Below are 26,901 nucleotides of genomic sequence, written 5' to 3' on the forward strand. Positions count from 1 at the left end.
GGAACGGGCTCTCCCTGGTGTGGCTGCGCCGATGAGTCTCCAGGACAGATGGGACACAGAAGCTTTTCCTGCAGTCGCCACACTTCCATCGTTTCTCCACGGGGCTGGATTCCTCGGGTTTCTCCATGGCCGAAGCTTCAGTTACACACAAATGCGTGTGGAGCCCCTCCCCACAGTGAATTCCTCTTCCCAGGCCGTATAACTGTTTCAGGGTCTACGCTCAGTGCACTGCAACAGTATGGTCTATGATCCAGTCCCACGGATGCTGGAAACTTACTCAAACAGGAACCAAAACTTTGCTCCTTCTCACAGAATCATAGTTGAAAATCGTTGCGGTCCCGATGGATTGAGTGACTGTCAGACATTGACGTCAAAGTGAGGACTGCAGACGCTGGAGAGTCAGTGTCGAAAAGTGTGCCGCTGGAAAAGCACAACAGGTCAGGCAGCATCAGAGGAGCAGGAGAGTCAATGTTTCAGGAATAAGCCCTTCAAATTTGTTGATTTTGAAGCTTCAGTCTTCAGATCTTCAAATACACTGTTAAAAACAGATTACAAAAGTCATCACTATCAGTGCAGGGTAGAAATTCAGAACAAGCAATTCTACTTTCTGTGGAATATTCTTTTCTTTAGCTGTTCCACAAAATTGAAAGCACTCACACACCCTCTTCCCCCTCTGTTCTCACTCTGCTCTATCTAATTCTCCTGAAGGTGCTGATTCAGGATCTTACAGGGGCAGAAAAGCAAAAACGTCAAGACTGACATCTCTCTGAATTTTGGATACCTCCACCTGAAAGTTAATATCTTTCACAACATTGGGATCCTGCCGAGAGTGAGCAGGTCTGATTTTGGGAAGCAAAAAAAAAAGTGTCAATTCAGGGTGAACCTGCAATGCAGTTTCTTGAGAAAGGACCAGACACAAAATGATTATCGACCCCGGGAAGGTGGGAGTAAAATGAGACGTCAAGGCATTAACTCCAACACACTTCAGTCAAACGCTTCTGCTCCCAGTCAGGGCAAAACATGTTCTGAAAAACCAGCCTTCACAACCACACTCCTGATTCCACTGAAGACAATTAGAGTCACAGAGTGCAGAAACAGACCCTTTGGCCCAACCTGCCCAGATATCCTAAATTAATCTAGTCACGTTTGCCATCACTTGGCCCCTATATGGGCTGGGTGCTGGCAGCTGGGACTAAATTGTGTTGGCTATCTTGTCAGCAAGGATGCGTTGGAGCGAAGGGTCTGTTTCTGTGCTGTACATCTCTATGACTCCAGTTGCATTTGCCATCACTTGGCCCTGACCCATCTGAACCCTTCATTTTCAGATGCCCGTCCAGGAGCCTTTTAACTTGTCATCGTATCAGCACCCATCACTTCCTCTGGCAGCTCACGCCATCGTTCAAGCGACTCCATGTTGAAAACGGTATGCCTTAGACTATATACAGGCCCAGGAGGGTGAGGTCTGCACCATTGTCCGAGATAAATGCACTATGGGCATTCCCGATCTGACTGGCAATATTACTAAGATACAAGAAGAGATCCAGGTATTCCTTGACAGAATGACTGAAGGGACCAGTTGGGGAAACTGCAGATCGGGTTGATGGTACAATTGGCTTATCAATTTAGCTATGTCTGTTTGTCGGTATTGGTATTGTTAGGTATTTAATTGCTAGGCTTATGAGGTCCCTTAGTGATATAGATTTGCCCCAGAAGATGCTCCTTTTGCGATCTGATGGCTCACCCACACGTGTCGATGGCGATGATAAATATGACCAGATGAGCTGCGAAGATGGTGGTGCCACTCTACAGGATGTTGATGGCTGGACCACCTTGAAGGGCATTCGTTTGGAGTATCCTTCACTTTCAGTGATCGTGGTGCAATCAAAGGGAGGAATGAGGATGTGGGCATCTGGGTGATAAAGTCTATAGCCTTAAAACTTGTCTTTAAACATTCAGACTAAAATGTAATGCTGAATTATTAAATACATTTACTGCACTAGAAAATAAACTGGCAGGAAGGCTCAGAAAGAGGGCAGAACTTAAACATAGGGACACCTGGGCTCACCAAGTGATAACAGGATGCTGTAAGGCAATTAAGAACGTTTGCCTCAGCATCGGTGAATCTGTGTGAACAGGACACCAAGTGATAACATTCACAGCCGTTCCCTTGTGAGACCATTTTAGTGCTGAGGCTGTTGATTCCCGTAGAAAATTAACTCTTAGTGCTTATCTGCACTGGATTGAAATGAATTGCATTTTGGGACTTTCTGATGATATTGAGTAGCCATTACTGGTTATTAAATACAAACTCTGTAAAAGGAAATATTCATAAAGCTTTACCTTACTTGCTGCAGCCGAAGCTCCAGCGGAGGAAACAGGCCGCGGGCATACTTCCGGCCTCGGGATGGCCACGCTCCCTGGTCCCGCCCCTCCACCTCCAAGGTGACGCGTAAGCCCCGCCCCCTCCAAATGCAGATCGTAAACCACACCCCTCTGTGTTATCCCCGCCCACCCAGGTGTATTTGGAAGCACTGGCTTCTGCAGCGCTGCTCGTTCTGCGTGTCGCTGTGCTGCTGGATCATAAGACACAGAGTTAATAGCAAAACATCACAGTGTCATGCAACCGATGCAATATTTGGAACAAACCTGGACCGCTGCTGAGTCCTTCATCTTTTAGAAGGGGTTGCAGGTTTCAGTTCATCAATATATAAATTCCAGAACTTTAGATCAGATTCCCTACAGTGTGGAAACAGGCCCATCGGCCCAACAAGTCCACACCGACCCGCCGAAGAGCAAAACACCCAGCCCCATTCCCTGTCACCAAACACTACTGGGCAATTTAGCTTGGCCAATTCACCCTAACTCGCATGTCTTTGGACTGTGGGAGGAAACCCACGCAGACGCGGCGGGGGGGGTGGGGGTGGATTGAACCGGGGGCTCTGGTGCTGTGAGGCAGCAGTGCTAACCACAAAATAAAGAGGAATAGGGATGTAAGGCAGGATTTCAGGGAGCTAGCGTGGAAGCTGAGGGCTTGAACAAACAGAGTGGTTATCTCTGGTTTGTTACCCGTGCCACGTGATAGCAAGGCAAGGAATAGGGAGAGATATCAGCTGAACACGTGGCTACAAGGATGGTGCAGGAGGGAGGATTTCAGGTTTTTTCAGGATAATTGGGACTCATTCTGGGAAGGTGGGACTTGTACAAACAGGACAGTCTTCACTTTAACCAGAGGGGTACTAATATCCTGGGTGGGAAATTTGCTGGTGCTATTCGAGTGGGTTTAAACTAGCTCAGCGGGGGGGTGGGAACTGAGGGTGTAGCTGTAGTGCACAGGAGGATGAGAGTAGGAAGGACAGGGACATGATTTCAGGGTCACAGGAATGTGCTGGCAGACAACAAAGTGGTTTGAAGTGTTTCTACTTCAATGCCAGAGTATCTGCAATACGGTAGGGGAGCTTGCAACACGGATAGGTACCTGGGACTTGGATGTTGTGGCCATTTCGGAGACATGGAGAGGGCAGGGTGAGGAATGGATGTTGCAGGTTCCAGGGTTTTGATCTTTCATTAAGAACAGCCAAGGTGGTAAAAGAGGGAGAGGCGTGGCCTTGTTAGTCAAGGATAGTATAACGGTGGCTGACAGAACTTTTGAAGAGGACTCATCTACTGAGGTAATGTGGGCTGAGGTTAGAAACAGGAGAGGAGAGGTCACACTGCTTGGAATTTTTTTTATAGGCCTCCGCAGAGTTCCAGGGAGTTGGAAGAGGGGATTAGCAAAATTTTTTAGGGTAGGAGTGAAAGGAACAGGGTGGTCATTATGGGGAACTTTAACTTCCCCAACATTGACTGGAAATGCTTTCACTCTAGTACGTCGGATGGATCAGTTTTAGTCCCGTGAGTGCAGGAGGCTTTCTGACACAGTATGTTGAAGGGCCGACAAGAGGGGAGGTCACACTGGATCTGGTGCTTGGTAATGAACCAGGCCAGGTGTTTGATTTAGTGGAAGGTGAGCACTTTGGAGAGAATGACCATAATTCAGTTAGGTTTCATTGAGCGATGTAAAGGGATAGGAACATGCCACAGGTCAAGAGTTATCGATGGGGCAAGGGCAATTATAATGCAATTAGGCAAGACTTAGAATGCATAGAATAGGGTAGCAAAATGCAGGGGATGGGAACAATTGAAGTGTGGAGCTGGTTTAAGGAACAGATATTGTGTGTCCTTGATAGATATGTTCCTGTCAGGCAGGGAGGAAGTGATAAGGTAAGGGAACCGTGGTTTACAACAGAAATTGCATCTCTTGTTCCAAAGAAGGAGGAGGCTTATGTGTTGATGAGGCAAGATGGTTCAGAAGCGATGGAGAGTTACAGATCAGCTAGGAAGGATTTAAAGAGACAGTTAAGAGCAAAGAGAGGACATGAACAGTCTTTAACAAATAGAATAAAGGAGAACCTAAAGTTTTCTATCGGAATGTGAGGAATAAAAGGATGATTAGGGTAGGAATAGGGCCAGTCAAAGATAGAAGGGGGAAGTTGAATGTGGGCCCTGTGGAGATTGGAGAGGTGTTAATGAATATCTCTCATCGGTCTTCACTCAGGAAAAGGAGAATATTGTAGAGGAGAAGAATGAGGTACGAGATATTAGACTTGAAAGGATCGAGGTTAGTTGCACACAGATGTTATCATTTCTAGAAGGAGTGAAAATAGGCAAGTGCCCTGGACCGGATGGGATTTATCCGAGGATTCTCTGGGAAGCGAGGGAGGAGATAGCAGAGCCTTTGGCTTTGATATTTGAGTCGTCATTGTCTACAGGCTTAGTACTTGAGAACTGGAGGATTGCAAATGTTGTGCCCTTGTTCAAGAAGGGCAGCAGAGATGACCCAGGTAATTATAGACCAGTGAGCCTTACTTCTGTTGAAGGAAAGCTTTTGGAAAGGAATATTAGAGATAGGATTTACAATCATCTAACAAGCAACAATTTGACTTCAGATAGTCAACATGGTTTCATCAAGGGCAGATTGTGTCTCACAATCCTCATTGGGTTTTTTGAGAAGGTGACCAAGCATGGAGATGAGGGTAGGGCAGTTGACATGGTGTACATGGACCTCAGTAAAGGTTCCACATGGTAGGCTGTTGGAGAAAATGCAGAGGCATGGGATTGAGGGTGATTTAGCAGTTTGGCTTTCTGAAAGAAGGCAGCGAGTGGTGGTTTATGGAAAATATTCAGCCTGGAGTCCGGTTACTAGTGGTGTGCCACAAGGATCTGTTTTGGGACTACCGCAGTTTGTCATTTTTATCAATGACTTAGACACAGGCATAGGTGGATGGATTAGTAAATTTGCAGCTGACACTAAAGTCGGTGGAGTACTGGACAGTTTGGAAGAATGTTATAGGTTGCAGGGGGACTTGGATAAACTGCAGAATTGGGCTGAGAGGTGGCAAATGGAGTTCAATGCAGCTAAATGTGAGGTGATTCACTTTGGGAAGAATATCAGGAAGGCAGTGATCTTGGAGTCCAGGTGCATAGATCCCTGAAAGTTGCCACGCAGGTGGATAGTGCTGTTAAGAAGGCACACGGTGTGTTAGGTTTCATTCGTAGAGGGATTGATTTCTGGAACTGCAATATCACGGTGCAACTATACAAAACGCTGGTGCAGCCACACTTGGAATATTGTGTATAGTTCTGGTCCCCATATTTCAGGAAGGATGTGGGAAGCATTGGAAAAGGAGCAAAGGAGATTTACCAGGTTGTTGCCTGGTCTGGAGGGAGGGTCTTATGAGGAAAGGCTGAGAGACTTGGATCTGTTCTCATTGCAAAGAAGAAGGCTAAGATGGGATTTGATAGAGACATACAAGATGATCAGAGGATTAGATAGGGGAGACAGTGAAAGACTCTTTCCTAGGATGCTGATGTCAGGGGGCATAACTTCAAAGTGAGGGGTGATAGATTTAAGACAGATGTTAGAGGCAAGTTCTTTATGCAGAGAATGATAAGGGCGTGGAATGCCCTACCTGCTAAGGTAGTCAACTCAGTCACATTCGGGAGATTTAAACAATCCTTAGATAAGCGCATGGTTGATTTTGAGATAGTGTTGGGGAACGAACTGAGAATAGTTCACAGGTCGGCGCAACATCAAGGGCCGAAGGGCCTGTTCTGCGCTGGATTGTTCTATGTTCTAAACTTAGTGCAGGAGGCTGAAAGAAATGAGCAGCTTTAAAACAAAAACCTCTTGAAGCTCAAAGCTTTCAATGAGAGTCTGAGCCCGGTGGTAAGTTCAGGGTAACCTTTATTGCAACCCAACTTTGTTACAGCTTCAGATCCCCCCAGCAAAAAGGCAGAGAAAAAGCAGTTGCTTTTTGAACAACTCAAGGTGAAAGTGCACACACCACACCTCCCCTTGTCCCACCCCCCTCACTGTCTTTACTCTTGGCCAGCACCAAGTTGTCCCTTTGTAATTGGATCCTTGGTACAGCTGTACCCTGGAGCAAGTATTGCCTCACTCAGCAATTTCAACCCATACCCTGTCTCCAAGTAAGTTTCTCCCTGCTCATTTGCCAGGAAGGGGCAGTGTAGAGTCTTCCAGACTGCTGTGGGTCTAGAATCACGTGTAGGCCAGACCGGGTAAAGGGTGCAGCTGGAACGACTGAGTGAATCCTTTCCCACAATGGCGGTTCCCTTCTCTAACAAGGGAGAGAGTGATACAGATGGGGGCTTTCTCCCCCGCACCACCCCCTCCCTGAAACGGTCTCATCGTTAGATTCCGAACTCCACATTTCTGACCGAATACCAATTCCGCCATCTGTCGTGGCGGGATTCGAACCCGGGAATCCCTGGAAGTGGGTTGATGGTCCAATCGATATTGGCACTCGGCCATCATTCCTTCAATCCCCCTGCAATGGCACGTGAACTCGCTGGTGGGTCAGCAGGTGGGAGGAGCAGGAGAAGCCCTTCCCGCACTGAAAGCAGGTGAACGGCCTCTCCCCGGTGTGGATCCTCTGGTGTCTCAGCAGGGTGGAGGATGTGCTGAAGGCCTTCCCACACTCGGGGCAGCTGAAGGGCCTCTCCCCCGTGTGGACCCGCTGGTGGCTCCACAGGTTGGAGGAGCGGGTGAAGGCCTTCCCGCACTGAGAGCAGGTGAACGGCCTCTCCCCGGTGTGGACACGCATGTGGATCATCAGGTTGGAGGAATCGCTGAAGGCCTTCCCGCACTGAGAGCAGCTGAAGGGCCTCTCCCCCGTGTGGATCCGCTGGTGGCTCAGCAGGTTGGAGGAGCGGGTGAAGCCCTCCCCGCACTGAGAGCAGGTGAACGGCTTCTTCCCCGTGTGGACCCAGTGGTGCTTCAGCAGGGAGGAGGAATCACTGAAGGCCTTCCCACACTCGGGGCAGCTGAAGGGCATCTCCCCTGTGTGGACCCGCTGGTGGCTCCGCAGGTTGGAGGAGCGGGTGAAGCCCTTCCCGCACTGAGAGCAGGTGAACGGCCTCTCCCCAGTGTGGGTCCGCTGGTGCCTCATCAGGGAGGAGACGTCGGTAAAGGCCTTCCCGCACTCGGGGCAGCTAAAGGGCTTCTCCCCCGTGTGGATCCGCTGGTGCTTCTGCAGGGCGGAGACGTTGGTAAAGGCCTTCCCACACTCGGGGCAGCTGAAGGGCCTCTCCCCCGTGTGGATACGTGGTGCTTCTGCAGTGCGGAGACGTTGGTAAAGGCCTTCCCACACTCGGGGCAGCTGAAGGGCCTCTCCCCCGTGTGGACGCGCTGGTGGCTCCGCAGGGTGGAGGAAACACTGAAGGCCTTCCCACACTCAGGGCAGCTGAAGGGCCTTTCCCCGGTGTGGACCCGCTGGTGCCTCATCAGGGAGGAGACGTGGGTAAAGGCCTTCCCGCACTCTGGGCAGCTAAAGGGCCTTTCCCCAGTGTGGACCCGCTGGTGCCTCATCAGGGAGGAGACCTGGGTAAAGGCCTTCCCACACTTGGGGCAGCTGAAGGGCCTCTCCCCCGTGTGGACCCGCTGGTGGCTCCGCAGGTTGGAGGAGCGGGTGAAGCCCTTCCCGCACTGAGAGCAGGTGAACGGCCTCTCCCCAGTGTGGGTCTGCTGGTGTCTCATCAGGGAGGAGATGTCGGTAAAGGCCTTCCCGCACTCGGGGCAGCTAATGGGCTTCTCCCCCGTGTGGACCCGCTGGTGCCTCATCAGGGAGGAGACCTGGGTAAAGGCCTTCCCGCACTCAGGGCAGCTGAAGGGCCTCTCCCCGGTGTGGACACGCTGGTGTGTCAGCAAGGTGGAGGAATGTCTGAAGGCCTTCCCACAATCTGGGCAGCTGAAGGGTCTCTCTCTGGTGTGGACACGCTGGTGTCTCAGCAGGGTGGAGGAATGTCTGAAGGCCTTCCCACAATCTGGGCAGCTGAAGGGCCTCTCCACCGTGTGGACCCGGTGGTGGGCCAGCAGGTGGGTGGAATGTCTGAAGGCCTTCCCGCAGTCGGTGCACGGGAATGGCCTCTCCCCGGTGTGACTGCGCCGATGGGTCTCCAGGGCAGACGGGACACGGAAGCCTTTCCCACAGTCGCCACACTTCCACGGGGTGAGATTCCTCAGGTTTCTCCATGGCCACAGCTTCAGCTGCTCACAAACACATGGGGAGCCCCTCCCTGCTGTGAAATCCCTTTTCCAGGCCGTATAACTGTTTCAGGCTCCACACACAGTGTGCTGCCACAATTGGGTCTCTCGTCCAGTCCCACTGATGCTGAAAACGTCCTCAAACAGGAACCAAAAAGCATTGATTCCTCTCACAGAAATCACAGTCAAAAATCGTTGTGGTCCCATTGGATTGAGTGACTGTCAGACATTGACATCAAAGTGAGGACTGCAGACGCTGGACAGTGAGTCAAAAAGCACAGCAGGTCAGGCAGCGTCCGGGGATCAGGAGAGTCAATGTTTCGGGCGTAAGCCCTTCATTCTTTGATTTTGAAACTTCAGTCTTCAGATTTTCAAATACTCTGCAAAAAGGGATTACAAAAGGGATTATCAGTGCAGGGTAGAAATTCAGAACAAGCAATTCTACTTTCTGTGGAATATTCTTTTGTTGTTTCACAAAATTGAAAGCACCATCCCACTCTCTCTCCCCCTCTGTTCTCACTCCGCTCTAACTAATTCCCCTGAAGGTGCTGATTCAGGACCTTACAGGGGCAGAAAAAGCAAAAACATCAAGACTGACATCTCTCTGAATTTTGGATACCTCCACCTGAAAGTTAATATCTTTCACAACATTGGGATCCTGCCGAGAGTGAGCAGGTCTGATTTTGGGAAGCAAAAAAAAAGTGTCCATTCAGGGTGAATCTGCAATGCAGCTTCTTGAGGAAGGACCAGACACAAAATAGTTAACGACCCCGAGAAGGTGGGAGCAAAATGAGACATCAAGGCATTAACACTGACACACTTCAGTAACTCTCTCCAACTCCATGTACACACCCAGAACGGAACTATTCCCTTGCACATTTATAGATCTTTTCTCATTTCAGAATGTGATACTGTCGCCAAGATCATGTGCAATAGGGTTAAGGGTGAGCCTAATGGGAACAGAATTCTGAGGACCATTGTCTACCAGATGTCCAGCACAGAAATAGTCCCTTCGGTCCAACGCATCCATGCCGATCAGATATCCTAAATCATTAGTCACATTTGACAGCATATCCCTCTAAACCCTTGGCCCATATCCCTCTAAACCCTTTCTATTCATATACCCAGCGAGATGCCTTTTAAATGCTGTAATTGTACCAGCCACCACTTCCTCTGGCAGCTCATTCCTTACATGCACCACCCTCTGAATATAAGAGTAGCCCCTTAGGGCCCTTTTAAATCTCCCCCCAACCCTAAACCTATTACCCTCGAGTTCTGGACTCCCCCATTCCAGGGAAACACCTTGTCTATTTATCCTATCCATGCCCCTCATGATTTTATAGAAATCTATAGGGTCACCCCTCAGCCTCTGGTACTCAAGGGAAAACAGCCCCATCCTGTTCAGCTCAAACCCTGACAACATCCTTGCCAATCTTTTCTGAACCCTTTCAAGTTTCACAACATCCATGACTCTATGACATCCTTCCTACAGCAGAGAGACCAGTACTGCACACAATATTCCAAATGTGGCCGAACCAATGTTCTGGACAGCTACAACATAATCTCCCAAATCCTGTATCCAGACGATTGGGAAAGTTTTCAAAGCCCACAAAAGACAACCGGGAAAACATTGAGGTATGAACACCGGGCAGCTGAGGGGGGAGGGAAAGAAAGCCAAAAAAGTGCTGGAGCCAAGGCAGAGGAAGAACAGAGGATGCACAGCCGGTTTGAAGCTGCATGTGCTGTACTTATACCTGTTGCATTTACTTGTGGAAATCGGGTGCATTTGAAAAGGAAAACAGAAAAGATATCTCCTCCTCCCAATCTCTGTCCTCCTCACCTGGTAATTAACTCCCATACCTGAGTTGACAGGGTCTGCTCCCTCCCTGGATTCACTCCCGTTGCTGCAAGTGAACAGATTTTCCCGCCCCAGGATTTGCCCAGACGGAAGGGTTTTCATTCATTCAGTGTCACTTCTGTGTTGTGACGTCACGAAAGGAGCGGATGGGCGGGGCCAAGCCGGGCGCACGCACTGCGCCTGCGCTGCCCTGCACCATTTGGTAACATCCCTTCGCTTCAGAGAATCCCCACAGTGTGGGAGCAGGCCACTCGGCCCAACGAGTCCACACCGACCCTCTGAAGGGGAACCCACCCAGACCCATTCCCCTGACAAATACACCTAACCTGCACATCCCTGGGCACTATGGGTAATTTCGCACGGCCAATCCCAATCAAGGCCAGTGAGCAATGTAGTGATGTGGGGAATGAACATCACAGAATGATGGAGACAAGGAGAGTAAATGTCCCAGCAATTAAAACTGGATTGCAAAGATCATTAAAATGTAAACCGAAAACAGTGTGTCTGCATGTGTGCTGCACTGTTACAAAAGTGAATGAATTGACTGCACACATTGAAGAGAATCATTATGATCTGAGACTCCTTACAGAGACATGGCTTCAGGACGACAAGGATTGGATCCTGAATATCGAGGGGGTAGTCAAACGGGAAGCTAGGTGAAGGTAGAGGGTTGGCATTGCAAATCAAAACACTGATCACAGTAATCCGGTGTCAGGTCGGATTTCAGGTCCTGGTTTCTCTGTCCTCTGTTGATCTCCCTGTTCCCACAGAGTAAGATGTTGGTCTGTTCTCAGCTCTGAAGAAGTTTTGGTTCCCCAACCCTCCAAAGAGTAACCCACCAGGCCCCATTCCCCATATTTGCCCCTGACCAATGCATGTAACACACTGGGCAATTTAAGCTTGGCCAATTCACCTAACCTGCATACTTTTGGATTGTGGGAGGAAACCGGAGCACCTGGAGAAATCTCATGCAGACATGGGGAGAATATGCAAACTCAACACAGACTGTGGCCAGTGGCTGGAATTGAACCTGGGTCCCAAGTGCTGTGAGGCAGAATTAAGAACCACTGAGCCATCATGCCGCCCAGATGTTGTTACCTTTCGTTATAAAACCTTATGTTATCGAGATTTACATATGAATGATAGTTGCAACCCACTGTAAAAGATGAAAGAGGTAACAATCCAGATTTGTTCAATATATCATTTCAGTGACAGGACACTATAATCTTCTTCCATAAATTCTGTGCCTTATGATCTTGTACTCCACAACCACCTGATGAAGGAGCAGTGCTCCAAAAGCGAGTACTTCCAAATAAACCCATTGGGCTATAACCTGGTGTTGTGTGATGTTTAACTTTGTCCAGGTTCGGGTGGATTGACCATGTTAAATTACCCAGTGTTCAGTGTTGTGCGGATTTGGTTGGATTGGCTGTGCTAAATTACCCATGGTGTCCAGGTAGGTGCAGGTTAGAGTAGATTCGCTATGCTAAATTACCCGTAGTGCCCAGTGATGTGCAGATTAGGTGGGTTAGCTGTGGGAAATAGTTTCACAGTAATAAAAGGAGTCAGCCATTTTGCCCATCTAGCCTGCCCCGTTCTTCATTGTGATCATGGCCGATCTATCCATCGTCTCAGCTCCTCCTCGCAGCATTGCCCCAACTACCCTTAATTCCCCAACTATGCAAAAACCCATTTTGAATATACTTAATGAAGAGAATTCCATAGATTCACTGCACCACAGGAAAAGCAGTAGTCCTCACTTTCTCCTCCTCATCTCTGTCCTAAATCTAATCCCCCTAGTCTTGAGGTCTGGTCTCACCCACCAGCAGAAATGACTGCATAGGGTATGGCTTCATCCCCACAGTGCAATGAAATTCCACTTTCCACCAAAATCTGGGATGTACTCACTCACTTAGTCGCTGTCTCACAAATGCAAGATTTCATTGTAACTTCATTGTTGGGCGCCACGGTGGCACAGTGGTTAGCACTGCTGCCTCACAGCACCAGAGACCCGGGTTCAATTCCTGACTCAGGCGACTGACTGTGTGGAGTTTGCACATTCTCCCCGGGTCTGCGTGGGTTTCCTCCGGGTGCTCCGGTTTCCTCCCACAGTCACAAAGATGTGCGGGTCAGGTGAATTGGCCATGCTAAATTGCCCGTAGTGTTACGTTAAAAGGGGTAAATGTAGGAGTATGGGTGGGTTGCGCTTCGGCGGGTCGGTGTGGACTTGTTGGGCCGAAGGGCCTGTTTCCACACTGTAAATAATCTAATCTTCTTCTGCTCCCAGGAAGGACAAAACATCTTTGAAAGCTGCTCTGAAAGTCCAGTCTTCACAACCACACTTCTGCTTTCGCCAAAGACGATTAGTGTCATACAACACAGAAACAGACCCTTTGGTCCAATTCATCTGTTCAGATATCGTCTCACTTGTCTGCATGTCGCCCATATCCCTCTGAACTCTTCGTATTCACATCCCCATCCAGATGCTTTTCAAATGTTGTAATTGTACCAGCCGCCACTACTCCCTCTGGCAGCTCGCTCCATACATGCACCACTCTCTGCGTGAAGTTGCCCCTCAGGTCCCTTTGAAATCATTCCCCTCTCACCTCAAACATACGCCCTCGAGCTTTGGACTCCCTTACCCTGGGGTAAAGACCTTGGGTATTCACCATATCCATGCCTCTTACAAACGTCTAGAAGGTCACCTCTCAGACTCTGATGCTTCAGGTGAGGATCTAAAATTTGAATTTAGGTTATTGTCAGATGCAACAAGTATATATAGATTTTTACTAACCACAAAATGGCTTTTCAATTTCAAATAATACAACAAAATGGCTGAGAATAATGATTGAACTCTGTGAACTTGTCCTGCTGTTTTGCAGAATTAAGCTAAAATCCAAAGATAAGAGGACAATGGAGTTTGTTTAAAATGAACACTGACATGTTAATTGACCATTTGAACTAACCTTCAGCTGCTACCATGGCACGATGATTTACGTAATTAAGACCCCTTTGGATTAACCTGCTGTAAATCATGTCACCTTACTACATTTGATTGGTATTTTCTTGTAATTAAGGCTGTACTGTCTCTTAAAAAAACTTAAATAAATAATGTGTAATTTTTGAAGCTTTAACCGCTGTGTTGCTGGACAGAATTGTGTCAAGATGCCTTATTAAACGGATAACCTTGCTTTGTACAGACCACTTTCCATTGATTCTTTAGATCAATCGCGAACCAAAAGGCCCCTCTTCACTCTGGATAAGTTAGCCTGGCCAATTAACCCTAACCTGCACATTCCTGGGCACTACAGGTAATTTAGCATGACCAATCCATTCCTGGACACTATGTGTAATTTAGCACAGCCAAGTCACACAAACCTGCACCTCCCTGGACACAGTGAGCACTTTAGCATGGTCAATCCACCCTAACCCTGTACAAAGTTTAAAAAAAATTAATCACACACACCCAGGTTATCGTCCAACAGGTTTATTTGGAAGGACTAGCATTTGGAGTGCTGCTCCTTCATCAGATGGTTGTGGAGAATAACATCATAAGGCACAGAATTTATAGAAAAACATTATGGTGTCCTGCCACTGAAATGATATATTGAACAAACCTGGATTGTTAAGCCTTTCATATTTCAGAATGGGTTGCAGGTATCATTAATATGTAAATCCCAGAACTTCCTGTAAGACACTTTCTTGAGATAACTTAAGGTTTTATAACAAAAGGTGTCATCTCAGCTTAGACAATGCATTAAAGGTGTGAGGTCAGAGTCTGTCTGTATCCCAATCTTGAATCAGACTGGTTGTATTTCCAAAGTGGAACTTACAAAATATTACTGGATTGACTGCCTGCGTGAACTGCCGAGTCTCATCCACCAGCTGAAATAACTGGATAGGGTAGGGCTTCATCCCCATAGTGCAATGAATTCCCATTTTTCACCAAAATCGCAGATGTACTCCCTTTACTCAGTTGCTATCTCACAAATGCAAGATTTCATTGTATTCTTCTGCTCCCAGTAAGGGCAAAACATCTTCGAAAGCTGCTCTGAAAGTCTAGTCTTCACAACCACACTTCTGCTTTCACCAAAGACGATTAAGAGCCATACAGCATGGAAACAGACCCTTTGGCCCAACTTGTCCATGATGACCAGATATCCAAAATTAATCTAGTCCCATTTGCCAGCATGTGACCCTCACGGTTCCATGTACCCAGCCAGATGCATTTTAAATATAATTGTACCAGCCTCCACCAATTCCTCTGGCAGCTCGTTCCATGCATGCAAAACTGTCTATGTGAAAAAGTTATCCTTCACGTCTCTTTTAAATCATTCCCCTCTCACCTCAAACATATGTCCTCTAGCTTTGGACTCCCCTGCTCTAGGGAAATTCCTGATGAAGGGCTTTTGCCCGAAACGTCGATTTTCCAGCTTCTCGGATGCTACCTGACTTGCTGTGCTTTTCCAGCACCACTCTGATCTAAACTCTGGTTTCCAGCATCTGCAGTCCTCCCTTTTGCCTAGGTCGAACCCTCTACCTGTCTACATCTATCCCCAGCTGAAAATGTGTTGCTGGAAAAGCGCAGCAGGTCAGGCAGCATCCAGGGAACAGGAGAATCGACACTTCGGGCATAAGCCCTTCTTCAGGAATCCTGGATGCTCCTGAAGAAGGGCGTATGCCCGAAGCGTCGATTCTCCTGTTCCCTGGATGCTGCCTGACCTGCTGCGCTTTTCCAGCAACACATTTTCAGCTCTGATCTCCAGCATCTGCAGACCTCACTTTCTCCTACATCTATCCCCACTTCACCAACCAGCCCTTTATCTGCATCGCCCCCTAAACCCATCCCCAGTACTGAAGAAGGATTACACCTGAAGCGTTGACTTCTCCACCTCCTGATACTGCCTGGCTTGCTGTGTTCTTCCAGCCACCTACCTGTGTATTTTGCCAATTGAGACACAGACCTGGCGCAACGTTTCCAGAGTCTGTCCGCATCCCGACTCACTCTTTCCTTTTAGTTGCTGCAAGTCAACAACTGAATCCCAGAATGAAAAAAATACATGGAAAAGGTGGCAAGAGAAGAGAGTGCGGTACTCATAGATAATGGACAGAGGAAGGAATGTGCAGTCTGGGATGAAGCTCAATGTTCATTCAGACACGAGCAGCAGTAGCTTCAGAACCTCATGGTCCAACTTCTGCATTCAGACAATGGGGTGCCTCTCATTGGCAGGAGGACAAATGTCCTTCCGGTCCTCCTGTGCTTCTTATTGGTCAATCAAAAGAAGGTCCCGCGCCTCTTTTGCCAATAGCGATTCGCATGCGCACTATTTGTTTGCTGACACCAGCGAGCATGCGCACTGCATTGCTGACACCGGCAAACATGCGCAGTATGCTCTTTGAGGCTGCTGCTGTTATTGACAGATTTTTTTCCCCTGTGGTTCGAGATTTTATTGCTTCTGCATTTTGTCTGGTTACTCCACTTTTGTATGTCTTTTGCCCTTGTCGAGAGAGAGTGTGCCCCAGTGAGCTGTCTATGGGATGGAGCTGTAACCAGTTACACAGACTGAAGTAACATTATAGTATTCGCAGCAGGGAGTAACTGCACACATTTCCTGAGTGTGATCACAGTTTCAATTGTTCATCAGAATCCGGGAGCCAAAAGGACACCAGAACGAAGAGAAGTCGTGGAAACGCGGGGACTGTGCTAACGGATTCCATTCCCTGTCGGTACATGAGATTTATCAACTCAGTCGCAGTTGGGAGAGACATTCTTCAAAACATTATTACAACATTATTTCCATTGACAAAAACACATTCACGCTGCCTGATTACCTTGAAACCGTACAAGTGCCCTGTCATCACATCTTTAATCATAGCTTTGAACATTTTCCCTATGACATATATTAAGGTAAATGATCTGCAGTTTCCTGTTCTCGGTCTACCTTTTTGAAGAAGGGAGTTTTCCAATCTACAGAAACCTCCCCTGAAACTAATAAGGTTTGGAAAATTAAAACCAATGCATTAACAATATCACTAGCTAATTTTTATTTAAGGGTCTAGAATGAAATCCTTTGGACCCCTGGGACTTGTGAGCTTGTAGTTCCAACAGTTTACTCAGTACTACCTCCCTGGTAATTGTAATTGTCTTCAGTTCCTCCTTCCCTTTCATTTCCTGATTTCCAGCTAGTTCTAACCTGTTACTTGTATCCTCGCTGCTGAAGACAGATTCAAGCTCTTTTCAATTCATCTGCCATCTCTTTATCCTCCGTTATTGAATCCCCAGACTCATTTTTTAAAGAACCAACACAGCTTTTCTTTAAAAAGTTAACAAAGTGACAAAACTTTCCTTCCTGTTTTTATACTTTTGGCTAACTTTCTAACTCTAATTGCTGTGCTCCTGCCTCCATTATGTCTGATGTTTTTTCCCCAGCTCTTAACTCTCACATCAACCTGACTGCATATTCTATGGAACTGACCTTGGTTAAGTGTTGCAAAATACACAAGGGCAAATTTTTCATCTCCAGAAAGTCTTAGTACTGAACACGATAACATTCACTTTGAAATATTGTTCATTCAAGCTTCACAAGCACACCCTCCAGTTTCAAAATCCCACAATGACACCCAGTTTTGTTATGATCTTTAATTTTGAAGAGAAATTTGAATATTCAGTGATTAACTGGAAGAACTGTTCATGAAATTTTCACATTTTTAAACAAAAAAAATCAACTGGATTAATTTAGCAGAATAGCATGTATGACCTTAAATTGTAAATCTAGTTTTGTTTTGAGTGACGGAGTAGATCCACACCAGATGAGGATCTAATACCTAGATTTAGGCTGTTGTCAGGAGCTTTTATTAAACACAAAATGGCATCTCAATATAAAGTAATATAAAACATGTTTTCAGGCTGCAAATTAACACTGTGTTTAAAATAGCTAAAAGCTGCATTTCTGCATTCCTGAGCTAACTGAATCACAGATTAAGCAAACAATGCCTTCTTCATAGTATGGATCTAATTAAGCTAGATAGGACATTACTGACCATCCTAGCTAACCTTGAAGCACAGGTATGAGGAGATAATGCATGTGAAACAACATTATTTCCCAGGAAATATCATTGGGTTAATCTGTTGTCCATTATGTAATTTTATTACATTTTATTGGATTTACTCTGTAATTAAGGCTGTACTGTCTCTTAAGAAACATATGAAAATTGATATTTTATTCCAAGTTAATCACGCAGTTTCTCCAAGGAACACAGAATCTTTTAATATCTGTCTTGCTGGACAAATCTTTTCCCAGCCGTTACAAATTAAAGTGTGAAACCTTGCTGAAGCAAACCATAATCCTAGTGTTCATTTGACCAAGGAGAGGCTTTCTGACACAGTATGTCGAAGGGCCGACAAAAGGGGAGGTCACACTGGATCTGGTGCTTGGTAATGAATCAGGCCAGATGTTTGATTTAGTGGAAGGTGAACACTTTGGAGAGAGTGACGATAATTCAGTTAGGTTTCATATAGCAATTTAAAGGGATAGGAACATGCCACAGGTTAAGAGTTATCGATGGGGCAAGGGCAATTATAATGCAATTAGTCAAGACTTAGGATGCATAGAATAGGGTAGCAAAATGCAGGGGATGGGAACAATTGAAGTGTGGAGCTGGTTTAAGGAACAGATATAGTGTGCCCTTGATAGGTATGTCCCTGTCAGGCAGGGAGTGATAAGGTAAGGGAACCATGGTTTACAACAGAAATTGCATCTCTTGTTACAAAGAAGAAGGAGGCTCATGTGTTGATGAGGCAAGATGGTTCAGATGAGGCGATGGAGAGTTACAGATCAGCTCGGAAGGGTTTAAAGAGAGAGTTAAGAGCAAAGAGAGGACATGAGCAGTCTTTAACACATAAAGGAGAACCCTAAAGCTTTCTATAGGTATGTGAGGAATAAAAGGATGATTAGGGTAGGAATAGGGTCAGTCAAAGACAGAAGTGGGAAGTTGAGTGTGGGCCCTGTGGAGATTGGAGAGGTGTTAATGAATATCTCTCATCGGTCTTCACTCAGGAAAAGGAGAATATTGTCGAGGAGAAGAATGAGGTACGAGATATTAGACTCGAAAGGATTGAGGTTAGTTGCACACAGGTGTTATCTATTCTAGAAAAGGAGTGAGAGGAGACAAGTGCCCTAGGGCGGATTGGATTTATCCAAGGATTCTCTGGGAAGCTAGCGAGGAGAGGGCAGAGCCTTTGGCTTTGATATTTGAGTTGTCATTGTCTACCGATTTAGTACCAGAGTGGAGGATTGCAAATGTTGTGCCCTTGTTCAAGATGGGCAGCAGAGATGACCCAGGTAATTATAGACCAGTGAGCCTTACGTCTGTTGAAGGAAAGCTTTTGGAAAGGAATATTAGAGATAGGATTAATAATCATCTAGCAAGCAACAATTTGATTTCAGATAGTCAACACTGTTTCATCAAGGGCAGATCGTGTCTCATAAACCTCATTGAGTTTTTTGAGAAGGTGACCAAGCATGGAGATGAGGGTAGGGCAGTTGACGTGGTGTAAATGGACCTCAGTAAAGCCTTTGATAAAGTTCCACATGGTAGGCTATTGGAGAAAATGCAGAGGCATAGGATTGAGGATTACAAACTAGCTTTCTGAAAGAAGACAGCAAGTGGTGGTTTATGGAAAATATTCAGCCTGGAGTCCGGTTACTAGTGGTGTACCACAAGGATCAGTTTTCAGACTACTGCGGTTTGTCATTTTTTAAATGACTTAGACACAGGCATAGGTGGATGGATTAGTAAATTTGCAGACGACACTAAAGTTGGTGGAGTAGTGGACAGTTTGGAAGAATGTTATAGGTTGCAGGGGGACTTGGATAAACTGCAGAATTGGGCTGAGAGGTGGCAAATGGAGTTCAATGCAGCTAAATGTGAGGTGATTCACTTTGGGAAGAATAACAGGAAGGCAGTGATCTTGGAGTCCATGTGCATAGATCCCTGAAAATTGCCACTCAGGTGGATAGTGCTGTTAAGAAGGCATACGGTGTGTTAGGTTTCATTCGAAGAGGGATTGAGTTCCGGAACCGCAATATCATGCTGCAACTATACAAAACGCTGGTGCAGCCACACTTGGAATATTGTGTATAGTTCTGGTCCCCATATTTCAGGAAGGATGTGGGAAGCATTGGAAAAGGTGCAGAAGAGATTTACCAGGATGTTGCCTGGTCTGGAGGGAGGGTCTTATGAGGAAAGGCTGAGAGACTTGGATCTGTTCTCATTGGAAAGAAGGCGGCTAAGGGGGGATTTGATAGAGACATATAAGATGATCAGAGTATTAGATAGGGTAGACAGTGAAAGAACTTTTCCTAGAATGGTGAAGTCAGCTTGTATTAGGGGCATAACTACAAATTGAGGGGTGATAGATTAAAGACAGGTGTCAGAGGCAAGTTCTTTATGCAGAGAGTGGGAAGGGTGTGGAATGCCCTACCTGCTAAGGTAGTCAACTCGGCCACATTAGGGAGATTTAAACAATCCTTCGATAAGCGCATGGATGATATTGGGATAGTGTCAGGGAATGAGCTGAGAATAGTTCACAGGTTGGCGCAACATCAAGGGCCGAAGGGCCTGTTCTGCGCTGTATTGTTCTATGTTCTAAACTTAGTGCAGGAGGCGGAAAGAAATGAGCAGCTTTTTTTATATCGATATTTTTATTAGAAATTTAACATTTTTACAAGTTTACAAAAATAAACAAAACTCTCAGATATAAACATTGATATACAATAGCCAAAGTTTAACAAGAAAGAAAAGATAAAAAACCCGAAACAGAAAAAAACAAAACTCAACTGTCTACTAATCTAACCTACAACTAACCAGATTGTATATTTAAGTCTCTTACATGCTCGGAATGTGTTAACATCAGATGTAATAAAACCCGTATTCGTGCGGGATTCCTCTCCCGAGGGGCCCCGGCCCAGCCAGGTTTGTAATCTCAATTAAATAAAAGCCCTTGTTAGGATAGCCGAAATATCTGTATTTATGTAACTCAAGAAGGGCTGCCATATTTTATAAAATAATTCGGTCTTTCGCTGCACTATATTTGTGAGGAAGTCAAGGGGAATACATTCCATAATTAATCTGTGTCAATTTGAACGTCCAGGGGGGCCCTCAGCCACCCAGTTTTTCCTTGCACAGAAAGAAAGAATAGAAAATAGTCTCTTCCCGTACATGTCCAGGGAGGGAAAGTTCGAAAAGCCCAAAAGGAGAGATACAGGGTCCACTTTAATTTCCATTCCTAAAATTTCTGTCAGGGTACTTGCTACTTTAGTCCAATATCTACGGATCTTATGACAGGTCCATAGGCAATGTGTAAGAGTGCCCACCTCTATTTTGCATTTAGGACACATTGGAGATGCTCTTGCCTTAAATTTTGCCAGTCGAACCGGTGCTATATGGGCCCTATGAAGTATCTTCAGCTGGATAGCCTGGTTTCTGTTACAAATAATAATTCTTCTAGCATTTTCCCAAATATCATTCCATGTTTCTATAGAGATTTCTAGTCCCAAATCCTGATCCCATGTTTTAAGCAGATTATCCATATCTCCCGATACTTCATCATGTAGTAAATGATAAATAGTACTGGCGGAAGATACCCCCACTGGTTGAAGGACACTACATTCTCTATCTGATTTATAAAGACTATCTAATAACGTAGTCTTCTTCTGTATATAATCTCGAATTTGAAAGTATCGAAAGAGGTCTCCATTAGGTAATCCAAATTTCTGACGCAGCTGTTCAAAAGACATCAGGACCCCATCTTTAAATAGATCCCCTAAACATGAGATACCCCTGGATCTCCAGAGTTTAAAAGTGGCATCTGTCAACCCTGGTTGGAATCCCCATGCTCCCACTATCGGTGCATAGGGGGATGTTTTATGTGAGTTGCCCTCATTTTGCCGCATTATATTCCAAGCCTTAATTGTGTTTAGTGTTATAGGGTTTTTACAGTGATCTGTAACGATTTTCCTCTTGTCTGAAAATAAAAGGTTAATAAGTGGGTATTTTACTTGAGAGGCCTCGATGTCCAACCAGATTGGGTCTTGTCTGATCCACAATCAATCAGCTATGTAACTTAATAGAGAACTTAACTGATATTTCCTAAAGTCTGGGAAGTCCAATCCTCCCCTTGTCTGTGGAAGCTGTAGCTTCTTCAGCTTAATGAGGGGCCGTCTATGATTCCAGCCAGCCATATAATTTACATAGAGCCGTCCTCGGCAGCATCACCGGAAGCATTCTCATAGGATATAGGAGACGGGGCAGGACATTCATTTTGATTAATGCTATTCTACCCAACCAGGAAATTGGAAGGACTCCCCATCGCTGGAGGTCCTGCCTTATCCCTTCCAGTAAATGCACAAAATTAGCCTTATACAACTGACCAAATACTGGAGTAATAAAAATGCCTAAATATAAGAAGCCCTCCAGGGACCAAGGGAAGGGAAAAAGGGATCCGTCCACTAAGTGGGGTGTCATAGCAAGGCCACCCATTGGCATAGCCTCCGATTTTGAAAAATTAATTTTGTAGCCTGAGAATGCGCTAAATGTATTAATAACTTGGATTAGGCGAGGTACGGACATCAGAGGATTACTGAGGAACAGAAGAACATCATCTGCATAAAGGGTAATTTTATGTTTACCTGTACCAATCCTTGGGGCCGTTATATTAGGATCAGCTCGTATAGCTTCTGCTAGTGATTCAATTATTAGTGTAAATAACAATGGCGCGAGGGGACATCCCTGACGGCAGCCCCTACCCACACTGAAGCTATCCGAACCTAATCCATTGGTAACCACAACTGCTTTGGGATCACTATACAATGTTGAGACCCATTTGGTAAACACCTGACCAACGCCAAACCTTTCCAATGTGTAAAACAAATATGACCATTCAACCCTATCAAATGCCTTTTCCGCGTCTAATGAAACCACTACTCCTGGTATCTTTCCCTGATGACAGGCTTGAATCATATTCAAAACCCTTCTAATATTATTGGATGATCTATGGCCCTTAATAAACCCCCGTCTGATCCTCCTTTGTAATATGTGGCAGTACCCTTTATAGTCTCAGTGCTAACGTTTTAGAAAGGATTTTAAAATCTACATTTAGCAAGGATAATGGTCTATATGATGTGCAATCTTCTGGATCCTTTCCTTTTTTAAGGATAAGAGAGATATTTGCCTCTTTCAGCGAAGGCGGGAGACAGCCCTGATTATATGCATAGTTATACATGTCCATAAGTGGACCAGCCAATATTTCTGTAAATTCTTTATAGAATTCAGCTTGAAAACCATCTGGGCCCGGTGCCTTACCACTCTGAATTTGCCTAATTGCACCAAGTATTTCTTGGACTGTAAGAGGAGCATTTAGGACCGATACTTGTTCCGGAGTTAGGCCTGGAAAGGTCAAATTTTTAAAACATGACTGCATCCTCCTCATCCTATCTTCATAATCCTGCGATTTATATAACTCAGAATAAAATTCTCTAAAGGTCGCATTAATCTTTTTATGATCATGAGTTAAAATACCCGTACTTTCCTTGATAGACGTAATAGTCTGAGGGGCCTTTTTTTTCCTTTGCAAGAAATGCTAAGTATCCACCCGGTTTGTCGCCATATTCATATAACCTTTGTTTTGCAAATAATATTTCCCTCTTAGCCGTTTGAGTAAGCGTAGTGTTTAGAGCTGTCCTAAGAGCCAAAATCCTTTGCAATTTAATAATAGAAGGTCTATCAGTGTATGCTGTTTCAGCTGCTTTTAAGCGAGCTTCAAGCAGACGCTGTTGTTCTCCCTTCAATTTCTTCTGGGTCGCTGAATAGGAGATGATCAAACCTCGCGTGTAAGCTTTGATGGTCTCCCACATCATTGATGGGTTGCGAGCTGTACCTGAATTAATTTCTAAAAAAGTTTTAAATTCTTGAGAGAAGTACTTTACAAATTTACTATCTTTCATTAGGAAGGGGTCCATACGCCAATGCCGAGGGGATGTCCCATTGTTCCTCGCCTTAGTTTCCATATATACAGCAGCGTGATCGGAAATTGCTATACTACCTATTTTACAGGATGATATGGAATTTTTAAAAATCGAGGGGGCGAAAAACATATCAATTCTGGTATGACATTTATGTGGATTGGAGTAAAAAGAAAAATCTCTGCCCTGTGGATGAAGACATCTGCATACATCTACTAATCCTAATTCTTTGTTCGGATCCATCAGTTGTCTAGATCTGGGAGATACTCCGCCAGTACTCTTGGGAATCCTATCTATTTCCGGATCCATAATACAATTAAAGGCTCCCCCTATAATTATATGACGGGCACCAAAAGCCATCAATTTTGAAAAGGCTTCGTTATAAATTTAAAGGGGTGTGCCGGAGGGCAGTACAAATTTAAAATCCCATATTCCTCTCCATTTATGAGGGCTTTAATCAAAATATATCGTCCAGCTTCGTCTTTTATCTGCTTTAGGATTTTGAAAGGGAAATTCTTTCGGACAAGAATAACAACTCCCCTGCTTTTTGAGCTAAAAGAAGAAAAAAAGGCCTGATCAAATCCACCCTGTTGTAATTTCAAGTGTTCTTTATCCGACAGGTGTGTCTCCTGTAGGAGAGCTATATCAACTCTTTCCTTCTGAAGATTTGATAATATTTTCTTCCTTTTGACTGGCGAATTACTCTCCTTGACATTCCAAGTGCACCACTTAACCGACTGATCAACCATAATCATCTGGGCCAATCCGAGATCCCTCGGGAGGGGGAACCCTATCCAGAACATCCCGAGCGTAGAGCATATAAAATTTACAAAAATAACGCCTCTCTAATACGCCCACAACAATACAATAAAAAACCATTTCTAAAAAAAAACGTATCTAAGTGGAGATTTTCCCCTTGTTCCCAGAGGGTGTCACTTCCTCGCCAAAAGTCCATCATATCCTCTCCCAATCAATGCCCCACCCTTGACCCAGACGCTCCTCAATAAAATGAGAATTCAAATATAATACAAAGGTAGAGTTAACAGTGAGCACCCTACCCCACCCACACCAACACCTGGATATATTTGGTAATGTTAATACCATATATAAATATATAACTATAAAATTACCACATCAACAAATAATAATTAAATATAATACAAAATAACAAGGGAAAGCAACCTCGCTCCTAGAGACAGAGGTAAATTTGAATAAGGTAGCCACCTCTCCCCACCAACACCAACCAAACCCCCCAGCTTTTTTTTTAATATATACCCCAGCTTTTTTATATATACATATACACATACACACACACACACACCCCTCATATATACATAAAATAATAAAAGAAAACAACCCCAAGGGGGGAGGGGGGAGAAAATCAAATCCCTCTCCCTACCCCGCATGATAATATTAAACAGTAAAGTAAAGTCAGAGGAAAAAAAAGGGGGGATACAAAACAAAGTGGGGTGAAAGGCAAACCAACATCCATTATGCCTTACAGTTTATCTAAGAGAGTCTAAGAATTCCTTAGCCTTTTCTGGCGATCCAAAGTTATATACGGATTGTTCATGGTTAAAGTGTAACGTCGCTGGGTAGCGTAAGGAGTACTGAATATTTAAGTCCCTTAAACGCTTCTTCGCCTCGTCGAATGCCTTCCTCTTTCGAACCAGAGCCGGGGAAAAGTCCTGGAATAACATGATCTTGGATCCTTTATAGATCATAGCTTGGGGGTCTTTTCCACCCTTGCCTGGCCTGATCCAGCTTCCAGATTTAAAAGCTGTGGCAGCCACTGCTCCAGGAATACTGTAAGCTGGCCTTCTTCTTCCCGTTCGGGTAGGCCCAGCAAACAAATATTTTTTTGACGACCTTCAGCTCTGCCCCTCCAACTCGGCGCTCGATTTCTTTCATGTCTTGGTCGTGCTTTTGCAGTGTGGCCGAGAGTGAGTCCCATCGACTTCGGGAATCCTCGCTAAACGCGCCGATCTTCGCGTCCATCTTGGAGATCATCTCCACAAGGCTTGCCCCTGTAGGTAAGTCCCCCGGGGCGGCTGTGGACGCCTCTGCTGCAGCTGGAGAGAGTGGGGGAGGGGGTCCTGCTTGTTGTGAGCTGCGGGCTCCCTTCCCTTTAGTCATTTTAACTAAAGATTAGATTGTTTAAGTTTAATATTAAACAACTAATTAAATTAAACAACTATTATCAATGATTTGGTGAGTGTGATGGGGGTGGGTGACCCACTTTACCCAAATCTTGGGAGGAGCACTGTCGACTCAGACTTGCTAGTTGCCACCATCTTGGATTTCCCTCAGAAATGAGCAGCTTTAAAACAAAAACTGGTAATGTATGAGTGTGATGGAGTATAGGCCTGTGTGTGTGTTGGGTGGTGTGTGTCTGTGTCCGAGAGAGAGCGTGTACACGAGAGAGTATAGATAAAAGTGAGGAATTGCACTTTGCTTTAATAAAAAGGGGACGGACTTGTAGCAGTTACTGGCGGGGCCCTGGGTGCTGTTGTAGAAGAGAGACATGGTGTGGTTCAGGTACATAGTTCTTTGAAAGTTGCATCACTGGTAGACAGAGTTGTTAAGAGTTGATTAGCCCACTTGCCTTCATTGTTCACACCTTCATTAGATTACTCACAATGTGGAAATAGGCCCTTCGGCCCAACAAGTCCACACCGCCCCGCCGAAGTGCAACCCACCCATTCCCCTACATTTACCCCTTACCTAACACTACGGGCAATTTAGCATGGCCAATTCACCTGACCTGCACATCTTTGGACTGTGGGAGGAAACCGGAGCACCCGGAGGAAACCAACGCAGACACGGGGAGAACGTGCAATCTCAACACAGTCAGTCGCCTGAGGTGGGAATTGAACCCGGGTCTCTGGCGCTGTGAGGCAGCAGTGCTAACCACTGTGCCACCGTGCCGCCCACACAGTTGAATCTTGGAGTTGGGACATCATTTTGAAATTATACAGGATGTTGGTGAGGCCACTTTTAGAACACTGAGTACAGTTCTGGTCGCCCTGTTATAGGAAGAATACTATTAGAGAAGGTTCGGTAAAGATGTACCAGGATGTTGTTAGGACTGAAGGGTTTGAGTTATAAGGAGAGGCTGAGACTTTATTCACTGGAGTGGAGGAGGTTGAGGGGTGACCTTATTGAGATTTGTAAAATCATGAGGGGTGTCGGTAAGGTGAGTAGCAAAAACAGTGAGGAGCATGTTTGGTTATGTCGAGTCCTAAATAAATAAATATTGACTCTACCGTTTCTTTTTCTCCTATTGGCATTTGGACACTTGAATTTGTCAGTAATCGCAGCATTGCCACAGAGTGTACAGCGCATGCTCCTCGGTGTCAGCAAGAACGGCGCATGCTCCGAGCTGTCTGCTGCAACGGGGCGCGACCTTCTTTAGAAGC

At 45.5% G+C, this 26,901-nt stretch overlaps 2 protein-coding genes across 2 annotated transcripts in view; one reads left to right on the forward strand and one right to left on the reverse strand.

Moving 5' to 3' along the window:
* The window catches only part of LOC148145028 (uncharacterized), a 58,048-nt gene that overhangs the window by 13,918 nt on the left and 17,229 nt on the right, over positions 1–26,901 (forward strand).
* The window catches only part of LOC148145029 (uncharacterized), an 87,440-nt gene continuing 66,635 nt past the window's right edge, over positions 6,097–26,901 (reverse strand). Inside the window, 2 exon segments of the mRNA XM_087975650.1 lie at positions 6,097–7,666; positions 7,669–8,576. Coding sequence (XP_087831776.1) covers positions 6,879–7,666; positions 7,669–8,576 — 1,696 coding nt within the window. The 3' untranslated portion in view covers positions 6,097–6,878.

This window comes from Chiloscyllium plagiosum, unplaced genomic scaffold, assembly GCF_037043375.1.
Source record: "Chiloscyllium plagiosum isolate Xiang-an unplaced genomic scaffold, Cpla_swu_hap1 HiC_scaffold_27, whole genome shotgun sequence".
NCBI lineage: Eukaryota > Metazoa > Chordata > Chondrichthyes > Orectolobiformes > Hemiscylliidae > Chiloscyllium > Chiloscyllium plagiosum.